The 13,478-nt window shown below is 29.8% G+C and overlaps 2 protein-coding genes across 2 annotated transcripts in view; one reads left to right on the plus strand and one right to left on the minus strand.

Annotated features, from left to right (window-relative positions):
- Window positions 1-7,066: 7,066 nt before the first annotated feature.
- Window positions 7,067-8,011, plus strand: LOC135193639 (histone-lysine N-methyltransferase SETMAR-like). The gene is made up of 3 exons (XM_064217011.1): window positions 7,067-7,170; window positions 7,248-7,407; window positions 7,724-8,011. The coding sequence occupies exons 1-3, from the start codon at window positions 7,067-7,069 to the stop codon at window positions 8,009-8,011; spliced, it is 552 nt and encodes a 183-aa protein (XP_064073081.1).
- A 3,744-nt stretch (window positions 8,012-11,755) lies between these two features.
- The window catches only part of LOC113398765 (cell adhesion molecule 1), a 32,225-nt gene continuing 30,502 nt past the window's right edge, over window positions 11,756-13,478 (minus strand). Inside the window, exons 7-8 of the mRNA XM_026637651.2 lie at window positions 12,710-12,813; window positions 11,756-12,455 (exon numbers count right to left, since the gene is read on the minus strand). Coding sequence (XP_026493436.1) covers window positions 12,343-12,455; window positions 12,710-12,813 — 217 coding nt within the window. The 3' untranslated portion in view covers window positions 11,756-12,342. The remainder of the gene's footprint in view (window positions 12,456-12,709; window positions 12,814-13,478) is intronic.

Consider the following 13,478-nt stretch of genomic DNA (forward strand, 5'->3'; position numbering starts at 1 on the left):
GAACCGTTTAATGATTCAGCCGTTAAAGGCGTTTAATACAAACAGGTTAATGAATAGAGTTTTACGTCTTCAAAGAAATCTTTTGAATAAAATATCGCTACATATTTTAGGATGAATCATTTACGTATATTGAAAATTTTGAGCCAAAAAACGAAGTCACATTAAATATTTTATTTCATTACTTTTATTCACTCTCAGTTTATTTTTGCGAACTTTATCATTGAACACTTGACACTTAGATATTTGTTACTGAAAATAAACGAAATCTGATTAATGGATTTAAAATGAATTTGTACGTAGGTAAAGAATAAAACTGCCAATTAATGTGCTGGGAAAAGCGTTGGCGCGGTCCGATTGTGTTAGTATAGGTCGCACGAAGAATTAAAGCCGAAATAAAGAAAATAAGAGTGAAATGGTGGTGGAAAACACTCACAGTCAACGTCGAACGGAGAGCGAAACACAGTCAGCTGACCTTGACAAATGCACAGCTCTGTCGAAACGTCGGATGAAATAAAGAGGATACAATTGTGTTTAAGTACGAATAATATAAATTATATAGCAAATTTTATATAATTTTTATTTTCTGTTCCTAAGACAACACTTAGTTAATTTATGTCAACTAAATTTTTTGTTTAGTATATATATTTTTTGTCATAATTTATGTAAGTATATACTTATTATATAAATAAAAATTTAAATAAAAAATATATAATGTAGGTACGGACAAACGTAACGTAACGTAATAGTATTGACAAATAGCTATTTATTTTATAAAAAATAAAGAATTTCTTATTAAATCAGTAAGAGTAAAATGAGATTCTTGAAGGAGGCCTCGTTAACACCACGCGGCGCGGCTTTGAGCTAAATAATCAAGTCATTACAAAAGAAATGAGACCAAACGTTTTCTTTTGAGTCAAAATTATTGTGTTTTTTCGATTAGTTTTCATTAATTATTCCAATTTTTTTTTTATGAATGATTGGTATTTTTCCGGGCCATTACGGGTTTCACCGTCATGGAGCATCGAAATCAGCCGAGGAAATGTTTTTAAAATGTGGAAGTTTGACTGATTATATTAGACATAGGCAAATAGGCTACCTGATGGTAATTGATCACCACCGTTCATTGATACTGTTGTTGAATGAAATACTTACCATCCTTTATATCGGCGGTGCACCACCTACCTTACTGAGAGCTACGATTTTTGGGCCCTGTGCCTTTATATACACAGGCTCACTTAACCTTCAAGCTGAAACACAACTACTGCCTTTTGACGGTAGAATATGAAGAATCGTACCTTCCCATGGGATTCCACCAAGCCCCACTGCCATTTCAACGGGTGCAATCACATTTGCTATGGAAGTGTATTACATCTTGAAAACGGTAAATAACATCTTAGCTACATACCACAAAGAAGCTATGTGCTTTGTGTCAGTTACACTGGCTTACAATTCAAATCGAAACACAATGCAATACATGGATCGTTCCTATCAAAACAGTATTGCACGACGTGCGTAATGGGTCTTATAATGGTCAACTTTTGGAATTATTTGTTAAATAATATTTAAAAAAGAAATATGTACATCATTAGTAACGTAAATATAACAATCATTTGTAAGTAAGTAATAAATGTTTTTCATTTAATATGAAAAAGTATTTGGTAACACAAAAGCGCATTGCAATGTTAAATTATATATTATATCTTACGAAATTTCTCAAGTGTTCTCGTAATTAATACCAGCTGTGCTTTTGTGGTGTTTCAACAAAGCCTCATTATCGTGCGGTAAAGAATTGTATCATTTCTTATATATTACGTAAGAGTTAATATTTGCGGTAAATTTTTTTTAATCTATTTATTTACCCACGAATAAATATATTTTAATCTAATAATATTTTTTTTTATCGAAATGTAAAACCTTTTTTCATTTGCTACATGTAATAGTATTTTAATAAAAAAAGAATGGGCCTTAAACTTAATGCTGGGTAATATTTTCGTGCTTTCTTAAGGAGATAATTCAGAACTTATTCCACCACGCTGCCCCATGCGGATCGGTGAATATATATATATATATATGTGGACGAATTTGATCCAATACATTATGCAGGTTTACCTCACGATGTTCTCCTTCAACATCGAGCGCGACATGTTATTGTTAACACAAATCATGCACGTGAAAACTCAGATTGGACCCGCAATCTTCAGTTGAAATTAATTTGTTCTAATTAAACTAATCGTGTATTGGTGTGAGTTACATTATTATAATATACAGTCGCGAGGGATTGACGCTAACGCGTTTTCAAGGTAGCGTCGTTTCTAGAAACTTCGTCACCTTTTTACGTCTTTTCTGCACGTTTGAGTGGAACGAGACCATTTTATGCGGATTAAAATGATATTAATGTCGCAGTAACATTTTTAGTTACTGACATTTATAGAGTTTTTTAAGTTGTGTATTATTAGAAAGTATCGTTTATTTATAAATGTAAATGTATATATATTATGTAAAGAGTTTTAGAATGTCAAAATGTACAAAGTTAAATAAAGATTTTTTTATATAAATAAAGCCATTTGCCGGTGTACCTCACTGTGGCATTCTACGTGGTGGTACAACATCTCCATTACGCATAGCACGTTAGATAAATAACCTACTAAAAGTATAACTAGGAACGTATAAATAACAAAAGTAGCATTTTGCCTTTTAATAAGATCACTGATCATTCACACAGAACGCGTCGGTGGATAACTGATGAATGAACTCAGAATTATAATAAAAACATCTGGTATAATAAGTAATACTGGTTGTACGAGTAATTCATCAGAAATTGTTTCATTCGTAACGACCCAAAATAATTGTTCTCATGATATTATTTGAAAAGCGAAGCTACGTTAAGTACAAATGGAGTTTCCAACTACAAATAGAATGTTCTTCATACCTGAAGTAAAATGAAACGCTCGTTTTCCTTCCGGTCTTTACTTTTTAACAGAGATTTACTGCTATGAATGCCTAAAGGTTGAATAGAAAAAGCAACGTTGCGATTACTTAAGCTGTCATATACCTACTTTTCGTGATACCGAATAGGATGAAATACTTTTTCTTTTCGTTATTACATAATCATATACATTTTTATGTATCTTTGTAACATTAAACTTGAATTGATAAAATAAAAAGTATTGTTACCGTAGCTAAAATATGAGCACATAATTTTAAAGCTAATTTATTTTGTCGATAATTTCATGATATTAAAAGATAATTATGTTTATTAAAATTAAGTATATTACTTTGTATTTACGCTTGATTTCTCTTGAGAAAAGACCTATTATGCACAAGTAATGAAATAAAATAATTGATATATTATGTACGTTAATTGAAAAATTCATATGGCTGAAAATTTTCAACTAACTAACACAATCTTATAATTAACACAAAATATTTAACAATTTACATTCGATAAGGTTAATTTAAACTGACTCTTATTATTTTTAAAAACAGAATGAATTTTCATAATTGTTCTTTTGAATAAAGTTAAAAAATAAATGATAAGGAAAATAACATTAGAAGATTTAACACTCCGCCCCATCGGTGACAGAAGGACTCATTCATTGCAGAATAAAGAATTACTTTTCAAGAAATTACGTTACAATTTTAATATGTATTCTGTTCGAACACATTTTATAATTATATTTTTAAAATTATTTATTTTGTTAAATTATTTTATATTATCATAACTATATTAAATGAACATTATTGATTAGGTTTCAAGGTTCTTATTAATCCGAGTTAAGCTGTTAAAGCAGCTATTGAAAATAAAATATAAACGTTTTTCAACCATGTCATTAATCACGTTCAAACACGACTAGTTATTAATTTTTATAATTTTCAATTTTCAACGAAAATTACGAGAATAAGCAATTGAACAAATTAAAAAATAAACATTAGTAGTTGATTTTAAAATAAACCAGCTACAATAGAGTTGTTCAGACAAAAGACGCAAGCAAGCTAACTACATTTATGTTTACAATTCAAAACGTGTTCGTTGATGAATGAGGATATCGTGAGGAAACCTGCAGCTGCAAACTGCTGTGTCGGAGTAATTCTGAAACTTGTATTTCAGCCAATCCGCAGTGGAGCTTCGTGACGTATTAGAAAAGAGCCTTCGTATATTTACGTTACTTTACTTGTTCTTGTAAACTTCTTGTAAACTAGTAAATTATTATTTTTATAAGATGAGAGCTGACGTAATTAATAGGTTTATTTTAAAAAAATATATTGACAAGAAGTTAAATAACCTTAACGTTGAATATAATGGTTAAGTGTGATTAGACCAATTAATCAAATCAGTTAGGTGTTAACTATATTTAACATTATGTATATAACGTAACATCTATTGTCGCACACATATACAATAATAAATAAGAAAACTACTGGCTATGTTTACACGACAAAAGACCGAAGTTCAATTGAATTTTACAATCAATAAAAGTAACCGATGTATTGTAAATATATGTATGTATGTTAAATGCCGATGACGATTACTAATGTAAAACAAAATTATAATAATTTATTTTGTATCAGGAGAGCAAAGTATGGTATACGTTCCTATATGCCCTGATTATGTTATAACTTTAATACGTGCAAAATGAGGTAATGCTAAACATGCTTTATTTTCTTTCGTTATTTTTCATCAAAGTGTTTATATAAATGGTTTTTCCAACTTGTAGTTGCTGCGATAAATAATGTTTGGAATTTATTTGAGCGTAATAATAAGCTTTTGATAACGTGTAATGTGTTCTAAGTTCAAAAAGAACAGATTGCATTAAATTTTATAGCAACATTTCTACACGATTTAGAACAATGAGTAGTTTATTAACTATGTATCAATGTTTCCTTATTCCTGTCGAATACTTTAATTTCAGTGTCTGAAAATAAGCGAATTGTTATTTAAATAGTGTAACAAAGTTTAGATTTTAAATCTGTGCATATCCTTTAATGTATAAATATTCAGTCAAAAAGCCGAAAGACGGAGAAGATATTTATAAAAAAACATCTTAAGACAAGAATGTATGAAGAAATATATACAAAAATAACACATAATATATTCCATTTTAAGGGGCAACATGTTCCGCAAAATTAACAGCACATGAAAATAAACAATCCATCCTAAAATCACAGTTTCTGGTGGCCGACTTAGATTCTTACGACGAGTCAGAGTATCTATACTACTACTTGTTATAGCAGTAGTGACTCCTTACCAGCAAGTATCCTATTTGCCTATTTACTCTTATATAATAAATTTATTCAGATAGGCTCTTACAGTTTTTTTTTTAAATCAAGTCATTAGACAAGGTTAATTTAATTTCATGCTACCGCTCGTTTGAAATATTGATTCTTCCAAGAAAAATCGGCAAGTTACCCTTTTTCAATCAAAAACAATTTCCATGTTAATAACCCTATAAAGTTATATTTATATATCCCGTGTGACCTTCAAGAAATATTAACACCATGTTCTTTTGGCAATTATGTAATCCTGAACAGTCTAATATGCCTTATTTTGTTTTTAAAATTAGTTCTAAATTTTAGGCAAATGCAAAATGATGGTGGCAATATTTATAGAATATAAACTGATACTTACAGGCGGAACGCATCACAAGCACTAAACTGTCAGATTAGTAATATTTTTATCATATTACTCTCTCATCTTAAAAATAAGTATTGTTGAGAGAATTTTACATCATTTCCGATAAAATCGTTACGCATATGACTATTGATATATTTTACCAAGTACCTACTTCTATTTTATAAATCAATATTCAAATGCTCATGTTGGTAAGTTAAGGTCTTTGCGGAAAGCCGTTGATTGTAATTAATTTTCGTCCGATCTAAGAAATCGCCGGAGGGCCGAATTGACATTTTTTTTTATTCGTCGCCCTTCAGGAAGATGCTTAACGAATGAATAATTCTAGGTATTTTTCGTTAAATTTAAATGGGACCACCATAATCTGTAAAAAAATACAACAACCGGTTTAAGATCATAGCGAAAATAGCATGTGTCGTATAATATATACATATATGCACTAAAAACAGCTAAATTGAAAAGCTTCTGCTTTTTTGGAAAGTCGACAAAAAACGCGAATGGCATACGTGATAAAAATGAAACGTCAGAAACATCTTATTTATAACACACATATAGAAATGTTTTATTTAAAATTTTACTTGAATTTTCACTCAAATCGCGACCAAGAAGGTTTTACTACAGTAAAATAAATAAGTTTAGCAGTACAACATTTAAGTGTTTTTATTTAAAATAGTTTAAAATTAAAAATAACCTCTGGTTTGGTACCACCGATTCATATATTCTACCACAAATGTACAATGTTTGTGTTCGAGTTTGAAGGGTCGAATGAACCAGTGTAATTATAGGCTCAAGTGGCATAACTCAAAATAAAATATAGGGTAATTGAAAAAGAGAATATTAACATATTTTATGTACGTAGTAATTGTAAGGGACCTCCCTCCCTCCCTCCCTCTCAAACTGATAAAAGATAATGTTTAATAATAACATTCCTCAGCTAAGTAGAAAACAATACAAAAGCGATTAATTTTTTATTTTATACGAATACATAATATAAATATAATTAAATAATATATGTATGTGTAAAATGACTGTATATAAATCTAACGATATTTATTAACAAAAAGATTTAAATTTTATAATTGCAGTTTCGGTTTGGCTGCCAAAAAATCTTTTCGCAATGCACTATTTTTCTTCTCTGTACCTGCATTCATTTCCTTGCAACCTAAATACAGCGCTTCCTGCTTTTCGTGAATATAATATCATTCTATCCTTTACAAAATCGTTTCATTTGTTTAGTATGTCCATATGTGTTTTTTTTAGATCCTTACATATGAAATTAGCGTTTTGTCGTACTGACCATTTTGATCTGAAATTTTAAATTTTTTTGGTTAAGAATTCCGAATTCAAATTTATAAATTCATTTAGCTGGTAAATTTGAGTTTTGAAAACAGTCATTCATTTGTGTTTTCCTCATTCTTTTTATTTTATTACCGCAACATGGAAAACATGAAATATCGCTATATTTACGAGTACGAATTCTACCGTGGCACAAGTGCTGCAGAAACAGCTCGAAGGATAGATGAGGGTACGGCGCTGGTGTCGTAAAAGAAAGCACGGTACGATTTTGGTTTCAACGTTTTCGTTCTGGAAATTTCGACCTTCAGAAACAATCCCGTAGACGGCCGGAGACCAACGCAGAAAATAAAGAATTAAAGGCTATTGTGGAAGCGAATTCATCACAAAACACTTCAAAGATAGCTGCAGGCGTCGGGGAAAGTGATGAAACTGTATTAATACACTTGAAGCAAATCGGGAAAGTGAAAAAACTTGAACGATGGGTACCTCATGAATTGAGTGAATCGAACTTGCAAACACGCGTCAACTGCTGTGTTACTTTGCTCAACCGACATTATAATGAAGGGATTTTAAATCGAATCATTACTTGTAATGAAAAAATGAACTACTACTACTGTATGATAATCGGAAGCGCTCGCTGCAATGGCTGAACCCTGGAGACCTAGCCAAATCCTGCCCTAAACGAAAATTGACTCAGAAAAAGAGTTACTTGTGAGTGTTTGGTGGACTAGCGCCGGTGTCATTCACTACAGCTTTCTCAAATCTGGCCAAATGATTATGTTAAACATCGCTTGTCAGCAACTGCAAATCATGAAGAAAGAACTAGTTGCTAACAACCGAGATTGGTCAATCACTCTAGGCTACTGCTGCTTCACGACAACGCAAGACCACACTGCCCACACTGACCACACTGCACAACAAAAAAACACTAAGTTAGATGAGCTACAATTGAAATGTCTACGACATCCACCGTGCTCCCCGGACCTTGCTCCAACAGATTACCATTTTTTCGGGAATTTGGACAATTTCTTGTATGGAAAAAAATCAAGATACGGCAGTCCAAACCGCCTTCAAATAGTTTATTGATTATCGCCATCATCGGCTTTTTTTGGTAAAGGGATCAATTAACTACCTACGAGATGGCAAAAGTGCATAGATAACAAGGGTGCATGCTTTACTTAATTAAATATATTTTACAAAAAAAAATAACTTTATATTCCTCCCGCACAAAACGCCAATTTCATATGTAAGAACCTAATATTAAATAGTACCACCGTCCAATTGTTGAGCGTATCCGTGGATTTAATACCACTCGCATATCGCACTAATTTCCTTTGTTGTATAATATAAATAATTTCCTGTATACTATCCAAAAATAACTGGATATTATTAATATTTGTAGAATAAAAATGTATGGTAGAGATGTTTTCCAATAAATTCCTAATATATTTGTTATATCTCTACAAACAAAACGTTCGTGCCATTTTCAACTTATTAACTTAATATATTCTATTTTTTCTGAAAAATATTTTTCAGCATTCACGAAAACTGTACGTTTTGGTTGGGTAGGTATTATCGAGCCCACTTAGATGGTAGCCTATTTAACGGTTATTCTGCTATGCAATATCTATAGTCAGATATCACCAGAGCGTGGTTGGTAAAAAAGAGAGGTGTCACGGGTCACCCGTTTATAACAAAGTTTCTTTAACTATATTGTATATATTAAATATTATACAATAATAGAAATGAGAAGTAATAAAATTGTTATTATATATATGATAGAAAGAGAAGGGCAAGGAAAGGTTGGGGGGGGGTCATAAAACTTTTTCCATACGTGACGATATCTGCCTTTTAATTCTACTGTAAGCCCCGTAAAAGAACTTCGTTCTGAAAAACGTTTCAAATCAATATATTATACTAATATTGTAAATGCAAAAGTATGTTTAAAACAATGAAGTAATCGTAACAAAATTTGCTACTAATAGAAATATTTGCCAGTATTAAGAAAAGAACGAATAAATTACAAGATGAACGAAAAATATATTTTTTAGAACTGTGTCGCGGGGAACATCTCGTTAGCAATATAAAATACTGCAAACATTTTATAAGTCTGGTATAGATCTTTTCCAGCACATTTAGTACACCGAAAAGTAAATCTCCGAGTATCGTGCACCGTCACGTTCGACCTTAATATAATTTACCTGTGTGTGTTTAGGGCTAATCTCTAAATGTATATTGTATTGTATGTTTTATTACATTATGAATTTCTGTTAGTTAATAACGTTTGTTATTTTGTTTAAGTAGAGTAATACCGGCTTACAATCAACTTCACACCAAAAAGGATGAGGTATATATATTTAAGGCTCATGTTTATTTGTTTTTTACGTTCACCTATTACTTAAACCATTTCATTATCGGCATTATTAAAAAAAAAAATTAAACTGTATGTATAAATTTTATTGTAAAAAAATATATTTTAAAAGTCCTTATGTTTCAGATATTGGTGTACATATAAAAGTTTATAATAAAATTCTCATTTGATTTCTGTTAAAAATAAGTAATTAAAAAAATAAAGTAACAGCCTCAGCTAGGCTTTGGGACTTATACAACCAAGCTCATCTACTTTGGGTCAGTGGATAGTTATAAGTGGCACATTTTCATCCAATATATGTGATGTTGAAAATTTTCTTGGTGTTGACCTTCACCACGAACTAAAAAGATGAATTTAAGCTTAAATGAAGCTCTTCTCACAAATCAGTCCAGGCTTCATCATTCGACTTTAATAAAAATAAAACATCCGTTATAATTATTTGATCCAGTTATAAACTACGTGTAAAATTATTTTATTCATATGTGATACATATAATAATGGATTGTCGATTCATTTTGGCTATTTTTTTTATTTTTATGGTATTGTATTCCAAAGAATTGTTATTTGAAAAGAAGGAGGTTTTCAATTCATGTAACTGCACTTTTATTTTTTATAATTACGATATCTGTGCAAAACTTAGATATGAACACCGACTATTTAAGTATTACTTTCGTTAAAATTTCAATGGAGGTAAATTTTGAAGATTTATTTTGTTTTCGCTTAAATATACATAACGTGTCATCAAAGCCTTTGAATTGGTTCTATCTACTTGCTTATGCATTTCATTAATCGCAGTTCGATTAAACAAATTTAATTTTCTCTTGAAAATATCATTTTTAACATTTTAAAACAATGCGGGTCGATAATAACTCATGTCTTTTGGAAATCTATTTTTAAATTTACTTTTTTTTATCAGTAAATATAATATTTATTTGGCAAAAACAAAACCCATTAGGTATTAACTACTTACTTATATCATATTACTATTATTAATTCGACAAGTGCATAATACTAAACTTATCATTCATATCGTACCATAAAAGGTATCATTCTCTCGTAATTTCGCTTTCCCCTTTTATTTGAATGAGTTGTCAATTATAAACTACTCACTCCACAAATGCAGCCGTCAAAGAACGATGCGCTTAGCTTGAATTATTAAACTGTTTTAGGTGGATGTGTTTTAGATGTAGGTTATGTGCTTAACCGACTTCGAAAAAAATTATATATTTATACATATAATAAATATTTACACAATACTCGAACATAAAAATGTTTAAACTTTAATTTATTAAGGAATACCGTTCATCAAGACACGTCGATGCCAATCTGATAAACTTCATTTCTCGTGAATACATCAGTTTTAATGGATTTTGTTTTATTTCTCCATAATGTGACATTCGATTTCAGTGTAAATTCGTAACCAGGATGTACTAATAATTACAAAATGTATGCCATTATTAATAAGTTAATAGTATATTTGGTCTTGACCAAATGATTAATGTCAATGTCTGTGTCGAGCACAGACTTCAGACATTTTTGTTCAGTGTATCATATAAAAGCATATTCTTATAAATCAATTATATGATAAATCAATTATATTACGATTATAGTTTTTACGATTCAGTATGTAATTTGAAATTCTACGTATTATTATTTTTTCTGTGTCTATGTGTGTGTCTGTGTGTGTTTTTTCTTATGTCTGTGTAACTCTTTACGCTATGATTTAAGTAGATCGCTAGTACTACGTTTCGATATAATTTAGTTATTAAACATTTTACAAATAAATATAATACAAAATGGATTGAAATGAAACAAAGAATATGTCGATAATATTATTTATACGTATATTTATTTTAATTTTACATTAATTAATCAAATCTTCCTGTTTACAGATTTAAAATTAACATATGATAAATAAATTTAACAATTTATAAATCTTACTGATGTTAATTGGCTATTACTGGCTTATTTTAAATTTAAACATTCCCATAATTCAATTTCAATAAGAACTTACTGTACATTTTGTATTGTAATACATGATTCATAAATAAATGTAATGTTTCATTTGAATATTTTATATCTTATTCTAAAAATATTGAGTATTAAACAATAATATTTCCTATTATGTACAGCATAGTTTATACTAGGTGATTTTAACACTTAAAAATTTTCTTAAATGCTATTTATCTTAGAATAACTCGTTTATCCAAAGACCAATGGACTGATCAAATTCAAATATACTTTTTTAGAACATTACTCACGATGTTGAGGATTTCACGAAAGTTACGGATTATTATAATTAACGGTCACTAGTCGTCACGTACGTCGTACACCTCTTCCAGCTTATTAATTAAATTTCAATATGAATTTATACCGTTATATTAGCCGCCGTTGAATTTTTATACTATTTCGAAAAACAGTAAATATATCGACGTTATTTCTAAACATTTATCTTTTTGTTATGTAATTCATTAGATCATCAATGTTTCCGACTAAGTAGTCTAGCGTTTTCGTAACTGACTAGTGAGTTCCTTTACAAGTTCGCGGAAATGAAACCAAATCTAATATTACACTTTAAAATTCGAAGCTTGAACTTTAATTAAATATTTTATATTTAAACATCAAGATATTTCTTCTATATTGTAATCTAGTTTCGACATAAAAAAATTCATCGTATTTTCCTATAAATATATAACAACAATAGATCGACCTCGCATATTTGTGTTCTTGTCAAAATGCCGCTTCAGTTTTGGTCCTCGCCTAATTGAATTTTAAATGGAATTTATTTAATTATCTGTGTAGCATAGAACAGTTGAATGTTTTTTTTTTTCTTATTTATATAAGACTAAAAGCAGATTTCTTGTCCTTTCAGAAATAAATTAAGTTTACAAACAATGTAATCGATTTTGCCATTAATTACTGTACATTTTAATGTGTCTATATCAAGTTTACATTTATTATTCGAATACAAAAGTTACACAGTAATGATATATTTGGTCTCTTATGATGAAAATTGGAGTGTTAACATCGATAAATGTGCTTTGTCTTAGGTAAGAAATAATATAAGTATTATCAGAGTTACTAAACACAAATTATGCGGCTTCCAGAAAAGAGAACCTTTATTCCATGTATCGTGATGAACGGCGGCTTGATTCTCACCTGGTAAAACGAATAATAATTAAATTAATATAATATAATACTTTAACAGTTAATATAATTCCAACACATACAAAAGGGTTCCTACATTAAGTGAAATAAAAACAGATCATTATAATAAAATATAAATCTTTTTTTTTTAATATAAATTCATTGCATAAAAATAGATTTTTATTTAAATGAATAATTGAATGACTTGATAATATTGAAATGTATTCTTATGTATATAATTTCATGAAGACGATAAACCAGCTTACCTATTAATACGTGCACGTTGACTGTCACCTGTGAGTGGTTCCGTAGGAGGCACGTGTAAGCGCCACTATCGTTTTGGGAAGCCGAGCTCACGCTTATTGTAGCGCTATAAGAATAATATTTGCATAAATATATTGAAAAATGTAATCGCTTTTTTATCATATAAAATAGATCTATATTTATGAAATTTAATAATCACATAATAGTTTATCGTTGAGCCGTGATGGCCCCAGGGGTGCCGTGATGGTCCATTGCTTAGAAGACGTGAATCTTAACCGATGATTCTGAGTTCAAGTACCATTGAATTTTCATGTGCTTTTATAAATCATTTTACACATAAATGTGCTCGGTGGTGTTCGATAACATCGCGAGGAAACTTGCATTCGGAGAATGATATTCTGCTAGGTATATGCATCAACCTGCTTTGTTTTTTTATGTATAAATATTGTATTTTGTTGTATATTATTTTGTATGTTCCAATTGATTAAACCAATTCATACTTATTTGAACACAGAACAATTTATTATTTATCAATAAAAAATTTAATATACAATGACGAAAAATTCCAATTTTTCAAAATATTCTCAAATGGGAAACGATGAAAACCTTAAATCGAACGACATTTGAGTCACGATATTGGAAAAAAAAAAAAACGAAAAAGAAAACGAACTATTACGGTAAAATATTATTCATCTATAAGACCACCATTGTTAGGAATTATTGATTTCAGGAAAGCGGACGACTCCCGGCTTCCATATCGAATGACTTTCA

Source organism: Vanessa tameamea, chromosome 14 (assembly GCF_037043105.1).
Source record: "Vanessa tameamea isolate UH-Manoa-2023 chromosome 14, ilVanTame1 primary haplotype, whole genome shotgun sequence".
Taxonomy (NCBI): Eukaryota; Metazoa; Arthropoda; class Insecta; order Lepidoptera; family Nymphalidae; genus Vanessa; species Vanessa tameamea.

What these genes read in the sequence shown, in the direction of transcription:
- LOC135193639 (XM_064217011.1), top strand. Translation starts at nt 7,067, where the DNA reads ATGGAAAACATGAAATATCGCTATATTTACGAGTACGAATTCTACCGT. An exon ending in GAGGGTACGGCGCTGGTGTC is followed by an intron (nt 7,171 to 7,247) that starts GTAAAAGAAAGC and finishes ACAATCCCGTAG; the next exon opens with ACGGCCGGAGACCAACGCAG. An exon ending in TGAAAAAACTTGAACGATGG is followed by an intron (nt 7,408 to 7,723) that starts GTACCTCATGAA and finishes ATCGCTTGTCAG; the next exon opens with CAACTGCAAATCATGAAGAA.